A 15308-nucleotide genomic window follows, 5' to 3' on the forward strand; every position below is an offset into this window, starting at 1 on the left:
GCAGAAAATCATTTGACAAAATTTAACACCATTGATAGAATCTCTCCACAAGTTGAGAGTAGAGAGTAACCTCCTCAAGTTGATAAAGAACATCTGCAACTAACATCATACTTAATGGTGAAAGAAGGCTGAATACATCCTTATAAGATTGAGCACAAGACAAGGATCTCTATTCTCCATTGCCATTTAACATAGTAAACTGTGTTCTCCAACCATTGCGCTAAGGCAAAAACAAAAAACAAAACAAAACAAAACTCAAACAAACAACTAAAACAGGAAATAAAGAGCATACAGATCAGAAAGGAAAAAATAAAACTGTCTTTCTTCTCAGATAATGTGATTGTCTATGTAGAAAAGTCCAAGAAATCTACCAAAAAAACCCCCTCTGTATTAGTCCATTTTCACACTGTTGATAAAGACATACCCAAGACTGGGCAATTTACAAAAGAAAGAGGTTTATTGCACTTACAGTCCCACATGGCTGGGGAGACCTCACAATCATGGTGGAAAGCAAGGAGGAGCAAGTCACATCTTACATGGATAGCAGCAGGCAAAGAAAGAGCTTGTGCAGAGAAACTGCTGTTTTTAAAACCATCAGATCTCATGAGACCCATTCACTATCATAAGAACAGCACAGGAAAGACCCACCCCCATGATTCAATCATCTCCCACTGGGTCCCTCCTACAACACATGGGAATTATGGGAGCTACAAGATGAGATTTGGGTGGGGACACAGAGCCAAACCATATCAACCTCCTAATAAAATTAAGTGAATTCAACAACATTGGAGGAATCAAGGTCAACATACAAAATAAATTGGATTTCTGCATACTAGTAATGAACACATGGAACCAAAAATGAAAAATTCAATACAGTACCATGTACAAATGTCCCCCCAAAATGAAATACTTAGGTGCAAATCTAAAAATATGCACAGGACTTACATGCTGAAACTGTAAAATGCCTTTGAAATGAATCAAAGATCTAAATATATGGAAAGACATTCTACTTATGGATTGAAAAACCAACCTAGTAAATATGTCAATTCCTATCAAAATCCCAGCAAGGTTTTTTGTAGACATAGACAAGTTGATTGTAAAATGTATATGAATAAGCACAGGTCTGAGAATAGTTACAATAATTTTGAAAAATAAGAATGAAGTAAGAGAAATAACTCTACTTGATTTCAAAACTTATTATACAGCTACAGTAGTCAAGAATGTGGAGGATAGATAGACACATAGATCAATTCAACAGAATAGAGCTCCCAAAACATAAAATATAAATCTATAACAGTTTTAGAAAAATACCTAAGAGAAAGTTTTTGAGAAATAGGCTTTGGTGAAGTTGTTAGACTGAACACTAAAAGCTATCTATAAAAGAAAACATTGATAAATATGACTTCACTAAAACTAAAAGCTGTTCTGTAAGAAGATAAATAACAAGCTACAGACTGGAAGAAAATATTTGCAAACCATTTACTGACAAAGGAATTGTACGTACAATATAAAAAGAACTTTCAACAGCAAATAAACTAAACAATACAATTAGAAATTGACAAAACACATGGAAAGACGTTTCACCAAAGAAGATACAAAGATGGCAAATAAGCACATGAGAGGTTCAATATTACTTGCCATTAGGGAAATGTAAATTAAGGCCCTAAAGAGTTATCACCACACATCTATTAGAACAGCTTAAAAAAATAGTGACAAAACCAAACGCTGGCAAGGATGTGGAGAAACGTAACTTGTCATGCATTGATGGTAGAAATGGAGACTTGTACAGCCACTCTGAAAAGTAGTCAATCTCTTTAAAAATTAAATATACACATTACAGACTCAATAATCAAAACCTTTTGGTATTTCCTATAGAAAGGAAAACTATGTTCACACAAAAACCAGTACATGGTTCTTTATAGCAGCTTTATTTGTAATAGCTCAAAATGGTAATCAAACAAAATGTCCTACAAGAAGAGGTGGATGGTTAAATAAACGGTGATACAGCCTCAGCAATAGAAAGAAACAGCCATTAATACATGCAACAACTTGGATGGATTTAAAAGGTATTAGGCTAAGCGAAGGAAATTCAATATCAAAAGGAAGCATATTGTATGATTTCCCTTATATAATGTTCTGACAAAAGTTGAGAGAGAACAGATTAGTAGTTGCGAGGGGTTAGAGATGGTGGAGGGAGGGGGCTTGGTGTGAGTATAAAAAGCACCAAGGAGATTTTTGTGGTGATAGAAGAGTTTGTATCCTGATGGCTACAGGAATCTACACTTGAGATAAAAATACGCAAACACTGTACCTGTGTCAAATTCCTGGTTTTATATTGTTCCCTAGTTAACTAAGATGTAACGAATGGAGGAAACTGGGTGAAGGGTGGGTACACAGGATCTTTCTGTATTATCTTTGCAATTTCCCACGTTCTATATTTTAACTATCTTAATTATTTTTCAATACAGAAAATAATTTAAAATAAACCTTATTTGCCTTGGGTAGTTGTGGCTCCCATTATTTTTCAAGAGGAGAAACTTGAAACTGTGGAATCCCGCAATACCCAGTTTCACATATAAGCATGACCTGACTGGGGCCATGCCCTGAGAAAGGCGCCGGGCGGCAGCAAGGTGGGGAGCCAGGGAAGTCTTCCCTCGCCGTGAGGGTGCGGGGAAGCGACCTTGGCGCCACTGAAGCTGGGTGTGAGGGGGGCGTCACCGAGTTCAGCCCCACCCTCCGCCGCTCCCCAACCGTGTCCGGTGTCCGCATAGCAGGGCCAGAAGGCGGGGAGCCAGAGGCGCTGGGACCCTCGCGTGGCGCTCCATCACCCTGTACCGTCGCGGCGCCTCGCCTTAGGGAAGAGCAAGGGAAGAACTTTACTTGAACCGCGAATATTTTTTGGCCACTGAGATTGAGTTTCCCAGTGCTTTGGCTTCCTGCCTGTTTATCGTGGATTTGATCCCTGAGCTGCTCGCCTTTCCCTAACCTCCTGCGGTGCAGCCGAGAGCCCTCCCGCGCGCCTGAGTCCAGAGCCGAGGAGGGGAGGCGGCCTCCTCCCGGTTCCCCCGAAGCCCTCCCTGCGCCGCGGATGGCCAGGAAGTAGCGGGCGGTAGCCCCGCGTCCCGGGAGCGCACAGCAATGCAGGCGCTCAACATCACCCCGGAGCAGTTCTCCCGGCTGCTGCGGGACCACAACCTGACGCGGGAGCAGTTCATCGCTCTGTACCGGCTGCGACCGCTCGTCTACACCCCAGAGCTGCCTGGGCGCGCCAAGCTGGCCCTCGTGCTCACCGGCGTGCTCATCTTCGCCCTGGCGCTCTTTGGCAATGCTCTGGTGTTCTACGTGGTGACCCGCAGCAAGGCCATGCGCACCGTCACCAACATCTTTATCTGCTCCTTGGCGCTCAGTGACCTGCTCATCACCTTCTTCTGCATCCCCGTCACCATGCTCCAGAACATTTCCGACAACTGGCTGGGGGGTAAGAGTCGCGCCCCGCTCCTTCTCGGTTAACCCTCTGCCTTTCAGGCAGATTTTTAACTTTGGTTTGTTTAATTATTTGAAATATTTTTTATCTTACTTTTAGTAAGAAAACTAGGGGAGAAAAATCTGATAATTACAGAAAAGGGAGCTGAAATAAGTGGCGACGGGTGCGACTCCCCACATCACTGCTCAGGACCTTTCCCAAGCCTTTCCCCAATGTATGTCTCTATGCCACAAGGAGGAAGCGCTGGATGGGAATCAGAGGCGGCAAAAAAAACTTACATCCAAGTGAACACAGGTGGCGAAGTTCTAAGAAAGAGCAAACCAAAGTTAAAAATCTCATTTCCTCATTCCCCTAGCCTCCACCCTCACTTCCCAGTGGCTTGCAGACAGCTTCTTGTACCTATGAATATAAAACAAATATAATTCATGTACAGTAAAAATATACTGAACTAGTCCTTTAAAAAATTGTATTAAGTGTCATGCAGGAAGAAGGAACACAGAAAACTGATGCCCTCCTGACTATTAAAAAATGAGACATGACATTCTCGTCCTTCCGTATAATGGGAACAAAAATGACAGAAGAGAGATGGAGTCACTGAGTTGGGAACAGTGTGTGGAGATTGGAAAAAAAGATATCCTGTTTCTGCAGATGATCCAGCTGTTCCAAGAACACAGCTGGAGAATGCCCTGGTGTAAACCCATCAGCAGTAGTTTTGTGTTCTCACCAGTGCTTATGGTGCACTGTGGGCCTCCCCATTTTCACGGTTGGGTATTCTTGTGGCCACATCAAAATGGTTAGAAATGTAAGAGAAATAGATCATTATGCCTTCAGTCTCTGCTATTTCTATCCCATTACTAATTCCCTTAAAGTCATGGAGGGTGTTTCATCCTACCATTACCAATTTGAGATCGTGAGCATTGCTTTTTTCCCCATTAGCTTAAACTGAGTTTGCTATTAGTGAGTCAGAATGTTAAAATCTTTGATTCTTATCAATCTACAATGTAAATATTTTCAGAAAAGCATTAAACATGGAGTACAGAGCATTGACTTGAAAGTAATACACAATGTGGAAAGAAAGACATTGATTTATGAATTAGAGACTTTCTTATGCACACTGATGCAGTAATTGTATTTGGGCATTTTAAAGTTGCTCAGTGAAACTAACTCCACCAAATTAATGGGGTATTTTTTGATCATCATACAGAACTTGTTTTTTGGGGGAAAAGCTTGTGAGTTTTCATTTCTAAATGTTTGTGAAAGCAGATTTATGAGGCTTATTTTTACTGGAGATGATTATAGCTCCATTTGTAAAGGTGAAAATAATTATGCAAAGTGGGATTTTATGGTGGGGATCAAAAGACCTGGATTACTATTTTGGCTGTAATACATGTTAATTTTGCATGTCTGAGTCTCAATTTTTCAGTAAAATATTAGGGATTAGAGATGTTTGAAAGTGCAGTGAGTCTGGTCAGGCACAGTGGCTCACACCTGTAATCCCAACGCTTTGGGAGGCCAAGGCGGGTGGATCACGAGGTCAGAATATCGAGACCATCTTGGCTAACACGGTGAAACTCCATCTCTACCAAAAATACAAGCAACAACAAAAAATTAGCCAGGCATGGTGGCACGCACCTGTAGTCCCAGCTACTTGGGAGGTTGAGGCAGGAGAATTGTTGAACCCAGGAGGCAGAGGTTGCAGTGAGCCGAGATTGTGCCACTGCACTCTGGACTGCGTGACAGAGCAAGACTCCACCTCAAAAAAAAAAAAAAAAAAAAAAAAAAAAAAAAAAGAAGGAAAGAAAGTACAGTGAGTCAGATCTTGAGCTCCTGTTCATATTGGGGAATGATGGCCGAGAAAGGCTGTATGGAGCATCTTCCATCCTCAGGGCTTATTTGGGAACTGCCAAGATTTTTCTCAAGTTTTCTTTTCTCCCTGCTTCTTACTTCATGGAGAACATTTCACTTTAGCTTCTAAATACTGAAGGAGAGTAATACATTGCTCATTTATTTTACAGGGTTAGTGTGAGAATAAAGTGTGTTGGTAAAAGTGCTTTGAAAAATATTGGTCATGCCATGAAAGTATAAAGTATTAATTCTATTAAGGGGTGTTTAATTGGGGGTGGCCTATGTTTATCTGGGACAAGATTTATAGAGTAAATAATAATCTTATAAATTGAGTAAATAATACCAAAATTGAAGTGCGAGGGAGAGGTGAGAGCCTGCAGAGGGGTTAGAGATAAATATGAAAATAGAATTAGCTTGTGCATTATAGGACAGGATAATCATTGCAAAATTTCCTTAATAAATTAACAAAAGAAAAGTTCAAGAGAATGTAATCTAAGAGCCAAAAATTAATTCACAATTTATTATTTTACAAAGCTATTGAGGATCTCCTATCTGGCAAAGTATTCTACCTTGAGAGTACAAAAGTGCGTAAAGTCTATCTGTGCCCTTCAGGACCTCAGAGAATAGGAGATGGTCCCAAAATTAGCAATAAGAGGATTTGATAGAAAGAGGATCCACTCTGCTCTAGGAGCACAGAATAATCAGGAAGGCTTCCTCAAGGATGTGATGTTCAAGCTAGGTCTTGAAGAATAATTCAGAGAATAATTTAGACTGTTTCCAGCAGAGGATGGAGTGTGTTCTAGGAACAGGGGTCAGTGCCAAGTTGGAGGGAAGAAAGAAGATGGTGTATTCCAAGAATACCATGCAAGGCATTGCAAGAATGCACAGTTTATATGTGGGGAATGGCAGGAAATGAGACAGAAAAGTAGTGCAACTGGGGAGGAAAGTATATATATATATATATATGTAATTATGTAAAAACCTAAAATATGAATACCCCCCAGATTCCTTCAGGGATGAGGTAGGAAACAGAAACAAAGCAATGAAGATCACCAGGAAGCAACAGCGACAAAAGAAAGACTCTGTCTCCTCTGAAGGGGGCAGGATTGCAGCATGCTGGAGTGGTGCCCCGGATTGTCACATCCTCTTTTGGTGTTGTTCTTGCTTCCCCACCTCTCCTTCTGAAAAGTTGGCAATACAGATTTTTATGATGCTGACTTCTAAGTCAAATCCAAAAGTAAAATGCAATCGAGTAAAAGAAAGCATCTTTATGGCTTGGTCACAGATAATTCATGGACTTCCAGTTTGTGACATCTCTACATTGCCTCTCTCTCAAATATTTCCGATAATGGTAAGGCTGTCAATGACTGTTTTATTTTTCTTTTGGTCCATTCCTCTTTCTTTCTGGGGACCAGCAGCACTTATTGAGTCAAAACCTGCATTTTAACAAGGTTCTCAGTTGTTTCACACGCACATTAAAGTTTGATAAGCACTAGAGAAGTCAGCTCAGGTCTTTACAAGGAAAAAAAAAGTTTGTTAAGCACTACTTGAAGTAAGTAATGGTTCTTAGACCTAGCTACACAGAGAATCTCCTGACGGGCTTTTGGAAATGGCCTGCACCAGCCCCAGCCCAAACCAGTTACACTTGTCTCCAGCCACACTGCCTTACAGAGCCCAGTGTGCACAACTTTACTCAGGTCCCCTTTCAGGGACATCATGTTGTTACCTTAAAATTGGTCGTGGCAGGAGTATTCACATCATGGAAATCAGCACTTACTAGTTAGGCCTGTTTTTTAAAAAAGTGAAAAAAAAATCACAAACAAACAGAAATCAAACAGTTGTTTCCAGCACACCACTGAGCAAAGACATTGTGTTTTCTTCTGTACACTGCTGAGGACCATGAATAATAGGTGAGGCAAAGTATAGCCACAAACATGTTTTTAACTGAAGTTGGAAAGAGATACAGCTGATCCACAGCATCTAAGTGTGCCCAGCATGGAGGCAAGCTGACATTCGATTCCTTTCATCCACCTTGCATTACCATCATCCCCTTATTGTCTTACCTTTCATCTACCAGTTGACTCACTCTCTACTCTCCAGGACTCCTTCCAACATGGAGCTAGCAGGAGTGGGGATTCTCTGCCCCCAAGTATTATAAGCAGCATATGATTATGAGTTTTTTTTATTCCTCATATGAGGGTGGAGTTGTGCTGCCGTGGCCCTTTCCTTTAGGAAAGTTTTTATCTGTTCTCTTCTCTGATTGACTTGGCTAGACTGCAGCAGTGGAGTTGCCCATTGCCTCCTTAGGGCCACCAAATTTACCTATCCTTATCTGCAGCTTGTTCCTCCTCATTTTGTTTTGTTTTTTCCTCTTTTTTATTTTTTTCTTCACAATGTCCAAATGCTCCTCCAAATTCACTCACTGAACATGTTCTGTTTCTTCCAGCTAAATATAGAACAATTGATTTTGCTTGTGACCAGTGCTACAGAACACCACTCTCTTCTCTAAGTTTCCATGAACTGGTCTTTTTTTCTTTCTTTGTTTCCTTTATGTCTCTATCTCTGTATTTTCTGCCTTTTGAGGGTTCTCAATCTTTCTCTTATTTTGCAAGTAAGTGTCCACTGAAGCTTAGCATGCAATCTCCTTTCTTTCATCAATTTCTGCATAGAGGTTATAGTCATGACTCTCACTTCTTTGCTGATGATTCTGAAATTGGTGTCTAATCAATATCATAAGCCATGGTCTTTCACCTGAACTGAAGACTTGGCACTTACACATGAATATCTTACCAACATCCATCATTCTCTCATGTTATCTTGTTCCTCTGCCCAAAGTCTAAAGTATTATTAATGACACTATGAGTCATTCTTGTATTCAGCATTTCCTGGGTATTTCCTGTGTGCACTGGGATATTGCAGGTATTGAGAAAGCCGTGTTCCTGTGGAAAAGCCAAGTTTCCGTTAGACTAAGGAGGGAGGAAGCATTCAAAGAAGTGATGGAGAATGCAGGGAAGTTTGTAGATGTCAGGGTTCCAGAGCACGCAGTGCAAGTATTGAGGAGTAGGGAGCTTGAATCAGATTAAGGGATGTTCACAGTCTGATGGGTTTGAGTTCCAAGTTGAGGGATGGGCTGGGAGAGAATGGGACTCGTGGTAGCTGAGGTAAATGAAAACTTAAGGCATAGGAATACTAATTCTGAACACTTCCCAGAAGGAGATAGAAAATCAGTTCTAATGCTAGCCTGCTTTATGACTCTAAGCATTCATAAGATGAGATGGGGAGTGTTTGGGGTGTGCCTGGAGTAGTGGCCTTGCTAGGATCCTGCTGGATTCTCTATCCACTTCCGTCCTGCTGTGGATGCAGGCACAGCCCGGGGGAGGATGGTCTCCCCAGGTGCATACAGTTCTGCAGCTCTCTCCCAAATCCTGCTGTGGGCAGTGAAAAGAATTTTCTAGCAGTGGCTGGCAAATTGACTAAAAGCAATTCCAAAAAAAAAGGAGTTTGAAATATATTCTAAGTAATGGCAGCATCGCTGGGGGAAGTACACTTTCATGCACCTTTACTACTTTTGAAGAGTACTAGGGTAAGAAAATACAGAAAATTAATTTTCTCAGCAGTGGATATGAGAATTTCTCTTAGAGTGGTAATGCTCAATCTTGGCAACATGTAGGAATCATCTGGGAGTTTTTAAAAACACAGATGCCTGGTTCCTACCCCCTGGAGATTCTGATTTAATTGGTCTGATTATGATAATTGGTATGGAGTTTTCAAAAGTTCCTCAAGTTAGAAAAGTTATAATTTGCAGCCAAAGTTGAAAGCCACTGATGTAGTGTAAATGCTGACAGCACCAGGAGTTCCCGAAGTTAAAAAAGTTATAATTTGCAGCCAAGATTTATAGCCATTGAGGTAGTATAAATGCTGACAGCTCCAGAACTCAGGCTGATATGAAGACTAAAAGAAATAATAGATGTGTTTTTTTAAAAAAGTGCAGTGCCTACCCCATGTACCAGCTCAATGTAGCTATTATGTATTTAAAAAATAGCAATGGCAGTCAGAATGCTTAGAAAATGCAAAAGCAGATTATCTTAACTGGAGTCCAACAAGGAGCTCAGAGGCAATTCTTCCATTTTCTGCAGCCTATTGAATCTTTACTAAAGCCGTTGACGTTTTTAGAGTCTTTCAAGATGAATTTGGAAAGGAGTCAAAAATGGTGAAAAGTTTGGAATATAAGCCATACAAAGAAATACAAGAAGAATTATTCTCTTGCCTGGAGAATAGAACTTTAGTTATAAATTAGCACACCTCACCACAAAGCTTTTACAGTCTGTTTTGCCCAGGGCCACAGTAGCGGATGTGGGCGGGTAATAGAATGGTAGGAGGCGAAGCTCCAAGCTTCATCATAACAGGTCCTGTCTCTCTTTTTAAGAATTAGAGTTTTGCATATGATTTTATATGAAAAATGAAAGGAGGTAACTGGAAGGAAAGGAGGGAGAGAAAGAAAGCACTCACTGTACACAACGTGAAATGTTAGGGTGTGTTTTTAGAGATTGAGAGCTGATACATTGTGAAATGAATTAAAGGAGGTTGTTGAACTTCATTTAGTGAAAAGATCTTAATTTTGAGGGCCAATTTAGAACAGAGAGCTTAACCTGGAACTTCTTCAGTCCCATTTTATTATTCAATCAGTGACTAGAAAACATCAGTTACATTTGTTATATAATTTTTTTTCTATGACATTTCAGAAATTTTAGAGTTCCTGGGGAAATTTACATATGGTAAGATTGGTGTAAAATCAACAGTATTGTGGGGCTTAAAAAGTCAACAGAAATGATAAAAGCTGTTGATGAAGAACTTCCTTATTTAAAATAAGGAAGTATTAAAAAAAAGATGTAAATTAAACAGAGGCCCAACAGCAACAGCAGTTTGGAAGTAAAGTCAGAAATTATGCTATGGACCAGCCTCTGGTTGATCTTTCCTAGAATCAATTTTGTGCACACTTTGAGAAGAAAAGATACTGTAGGTCGCTAAATTTTCTTGGTAGGTGGGAGAGTGGCAGTAACAGCAATAGGATTTATGTAAAAGATTCTCTCCACTTAGGACAAGAGCAGTTTACATTTAAAATAATGACAGGAAAGGATTTAGCGGTAAGAAAGTTTTAAACATTTCACTGTGCACTTAGGAGGCATAAAATGAATGCCCTTTTTAGTTTGCTTTTCTAAAACATAACTATTCTTTGACAAGTGGTTGATTTATTAGGATTCTTGTTTATAGGGAGAGAAGCCCAACTTAAACTACCTTAAGAAAAAAAAGGGGCTATTCTACTTCTGCAACTGAAAAGCTCAAAGTTAGGGCTTGTTTTAGGCATAAATGGATTAAAGTCTTCAACAATGACTGTCTTCCCTCTCTGTGGCCAGATTCACTTCCCTCTGTGTTGTGGTTTCATTCTTGAGCTGTCTTTTGCCCAAGTGTGAAAGTTGACCCCAGGAGCTATAAGCTTACATTTTCTTTAAAACTCCCTGTCTCAACCCAAGGGTCCATTGATGGACAAATGGATATACAAAATATGCTGTGTATACACATAGTGGAATATTACTCAGCCATGAAAGGGAAGGAAGTTCTGATACTACAATGTGGATGAACTTTGAAAGCATTATGCTCAGTGAAATAAGCTGGACACAAAAGGACAAATATTGTGTGATTCTACTTATATGAACTATTTAGAATAGGCAAAGTATAGAAACAGAAAAGATACTAGTGTTACCAGGGGGTATGGGGAGGGCAGAGTGGGGAGTTATTGCTCGATGCTTAAATTTCTGTTTGGGGTTATGAAAAAGTTTTTGAAACAGATAGTGGTGATCACTGCATGAGACTATGAATGTGATTAATGCCACTGAATCATACACTTAAAAATGGCTAAAATCATAAGTTTTATGTTATATATATTTTACCACAATAAAAATTCTGGAATAAAAAATAAAACTTTTTATCTCAGGAAATAAGAGAGAGAACTTCCTTGTAGCTGCAGAAAATTCTGGAAGGATTCTAGCCAGTTTGGCCTTGCTGTCTTACCCATAGAACTAATCATGCACCTCAGGGAGCGCCATCGTCACTCCTATTCAAAGACCTGGAGATGCCTCCTTCAGCAGGGAGAAAAGCCTACTAAGGAGCCACTGTGAGGCAGTTTCTTATCCCTGCCTTGTGGGAGACTGACTTTCTCTCATCTGTCTCCCATTTGGTTTCAGTTGAGTGTAAGACTTCCCACCTTGCTCCCACTTAAGGTTCAGCTGCAGTCTTTTGTATAAATCTGTACAGTTGCTCAACTGTGGTTTAAGGGTTGCTCCTCCCCAGCAGAGCAACCCATTGCCCATGCTGTCAGTCATCTTGCCCTTCAAGGCTCAGTGTCTTCCTGTGTTGATCTGGCCTTTGGCGTCTGTGCAAGTAATAAACTTCCTGAATCCATTGATGCTCATTGTCTCCTTACTAACTGAATCCATGGAGGTGTGACAAGCTAACAACTGCACTAGTGACACTTGGGACCCTGTTAGCCACCAAGCGCCTTGGAAAGGCTTGTCTGCTTAGCACGAAGTTCTTCCATAGGAAGGTACTCAGGGTAGATAGATATGTTTAGCAGAGTCGGCCATTTATGTCTATTGGAGTGAGTCAACTTACAGGGACTAAAGCTCCCTGATCATATGTGTCCCCATAAGGCCAAACCCTGCACTAGGTTTCTCAGGATCAAGCTGAACCAGCATTCTGAATAGCTCTTCCTTGTCTGCCTTTCCTGCCTTGGAATGGAGTGCTGGGATCTCCCTCTGCTGTTCCCATCTCATTTATTAATATATACTCCCTAGTGGACCAACTTCCAGGCTGCCAATTCCTTCTAGTAGTGGACATATGCCTTCTCCCTCTGCTAAGGAATTATTGAAAGGTCAGTGAATGGGATTCTAGAAGTTGGTATTGGCAGTTCCCTCTCAGTCTGTGCTTTTAAGAAAAATTCAGCAGAAGCTATACTATTTGTTTCCTTTTATGTCTTAAAACTAAAGATTCTTAAGGATGAATTCTGAAGTAATCAAGTAAGTGCTTATTGTTTTTATCTGTCTTTGTAAAACTAAATTAGTCCTACCCGTAGCTTGGCTTTGGAGAAACACATTTACTGTCATATCAGAAAGATTGTAGGCTATTCAGGGTAATAGAAATCTTAAAAGACAGCATGTTCTTACATCCCGGGAGAAATAGAAGGATAGAGAAACAGTTTGATGCTGTGAAAACGAACATGGATTGTGGAATCAAACAATATTGGGTTCTAATCCTGTTCCATCCTTTATCAGTGTTTGTATTAACTAGATTATAAATTCCATGGCCTGGCATTAAAGCTTCCCCTATTAGAAGACCAAGGAGAGAAGTTATAATGTTTGATGCTGCCCCCCAGTGGTTGATGTGGCCGCAGAAAATATGACAAAGATAAAGGTTTTAGATCAAGCTTTATTTTAACAAAAATATTAATGCATCTCTAGTTCTTCTTATTTCCCATTTGATTTCTCCATGAAGCATATAGCATTTACATATTTTCATTTATGCAATCTCATTTTAAAGCCCCCTTGAATACATGTATGAAAATACGTTAACGTTTTTAAACAATTTCCTGTGGGATTGAGATGCATTTAAAATCTGCAAACGTCAGGCAGTGTTGCCTAGTGCGTCCTGGAGACCTTCGAAGTCGCCGTCGCTCTCACCATGACTGGGTCCAGACTGCGCCAAGCTTCTGGAGGACGTGGGTCCTCGGAACCTTTTTAGTGCCGGACTCCGGGCCACAGGCAGTCCCGCGGCAGCAGGATAACAGAACCTCTGGATGGACTCTTCCTGGGAAGCTTTGCTAATTTGCAGCAGCTGGACCATGTTCCTCATTAACATCTGTCTGTCAGCTTAGTCATCACATCATTTCACCATGGTAGCAGGGACTCAGCTCGGAATTCTATATAGAAAAACACCTGGATCCCAGACTTTCAATGGCTTCAAGACAACTAGAAGTGCCTGCTCTTGAGGCTAGTGGGCCTCTAGGCAAGATGTCCCTGCCCTTCGGGATATACCCCTGGGCACTCAGCTTTGATAATACTCTCAAGGACCCTGCACCCATTACTCCTCCTCCATCAGACATGGGCAGCGTCCCTTGGAAACCAGTAATTCCAGAGCGCAAGTATCAGCTCCTCGCCAAGGTGGAGGAAGGAGAGGCCAGTCTACCCTCCCTGCCATGACCCTGTCATCGGCCATTGACAGTGTGGACAAGGTCCCAGTGGTGAAGGCTAAAACTACTCATGTCATCATGAGTTCTCTGATCACAAAACAGACCCAGGAAAGCATTCAGCATTTTGGACAGCAGGCAGGACTGAGAGATGCTGGCTACCCACTCCACGAGGGCCTCACCACTGAAGAGACCAGGTACCTTAGAGTGGCATAAGCACTCCACAAACTAAAGCTACAGAGTGGAGAGATAACAAAAGAAGAGAGGCAGCCTGCATCAGCCCAGTCCACCCCAAGCACCACTCCTCACTCTTCACCTAAGCAGAGACCCAGGGGCTGGTTCACTTCTGGTTCTTCCACAGCCTTACCTGGCCCAAATCCTGGCAACATGGACTCTGGAAGTGAGGATGAGGACAGCAACTTGTCCGATAAGTGGAGCCTCTTTGGACTGAGATCACTTCAGAAGTATGATTCTGGAAGTTTTGCCACCCAGGCCTACTGAGGAGCCCAGAAACCCTCTCCAATGGAACTGATCCGTGCCCAGGCCAACCGAATGGCTGAAGATCCAGCAGCCTTGAAGCCGCCCAAGATGGACATCCCAATGATGAAAGGGAAGAAACAGCCACCACGGGCCCATAATCTCCAGCCCTGTGACTTGAATGTGCTCACACTCACTGGCTTCTAGAGCCCTTTCCAGGGATTCTGGTAAAGAAGGTTTCTTGCAACCCACTCTCCTTTTACCTTGGCTTTCATATAGGAAAGGTGTATTTAAAAACTTCATCAGATGGTCGCGGTGGCTCACGCCTGTAATCCCAGCACTTTGGGAGGCCAAGTTAGGTGGATCACCTGAGGTCAGGAGTTTGAGACCAGCCTGGCCAACATGGTGAAACCCCCATCTCTACTAAAAATACAAAAATTAGCCAGGCATGATGGTAGGTGCCTGTAGTCCCAGCTACTTGGGAGGCTGAGGCAAGAGAATTGCCTGAACCGAAGAGGCAGAGGTTGCAGTGAGCCGAGAGCATGCCATTACACTCCAGCCTGGGTGACAGAGCAAGACTCTGTCTCTAAATAAATAAATAAATAAAGTAAAAAACCTGTTAAATTGAGGCTAGAGCTGGAGACATAATTGGTTTTTGAGAAACATTAGTACAAAGCTTGCCCTTGTTGTGTGGAGGAAGCCATTTTGTACTGCTTTAAAGTTAGACTAAATATTCTCAGCAGTGGTGTATAGGGACCTCATTACCTATTTTTTCATCATTTACCCTAGGTAAGAACTTCGATCACTGCTTACTGGGTAAATAATGTTTGTGCTGTTCCAAAACCCAGGCTTCTTGATTCCTTTACCACTATCCGTGTGAGCACGGACAAATCATGGCGTAGAGGTGCTCACTGACTCACTGAGACGACTCTGGCCCTGTTGATGGCTGATGCTGTGCTCCAGTCTTATCAGTTAGGGGACCCAAGATTTGTTTGGGACCTGGGTACAGGTTAAAGCCAGACTTGGCAGGGACCCCTGCTTCTAGGCTGAACCTTGAGTCTCCCCGCTTTTTGGTAGACCTAATGGATCACTGTCCTGCAGCCAGTTCTTCATGTGGGGCCTCTTAGGCCAGTGCCAGGGGAGGCATCTCCTCGTTCTGTGCCACAGAACAAACGCTAGTCTAGTAGAGCTTTTCTTGCACTTTAAAGTGAGATTAATTTAGCTCCAATTTGGTTAAAAGCTTCCTAAGCGAGAAAATTCGAC

General features: G+C 41.7%; 1 protein-coding gene and 1 pseudogene across 1 annotated transcript in view; both read left to right on the forward strand.

Annotated features, from left to right (window-relative positions):
* Positions 1-2731: 2731 nt before the first annotated feature.
* The window catches only part of QRFPR (pyroglutamylated RFamide peptide receptor), a 55990-nt gene continuing 43413 nt past the window's right edge, over positions 2732-15308 (forward strand). The window contains exon 1 of the mRNA XM_003899140.5: positions 2732-3478. Coding sequence (XP_003899189.2) covers positions 3139-3478 — 340 coding nt within the window. The 5' untranslated portion in view covers positions 2732-3138. The remainder of the gene's footprint in view (positions 3479-15308) is intronic.
* On the forward strand, positions 5267-14428 carry LOC110743326 (annotated as a pseudogene).

The sequence above is a fragment of the Papio anubis genome, chromosome 3 (assembly GCF_008728515.1).
Source record: "Papio anubis isolate 15944 chromosome 3, Panubis1.0, whole genome shotgun sequence".
In the NCBI taxonomy this organism is placed as follows: domain Eukaryota; kingdom Metazoa; phylum Chordata; class Mammalia; order Primates; family Cercopithecidae; genus Papio; species Papio anubis.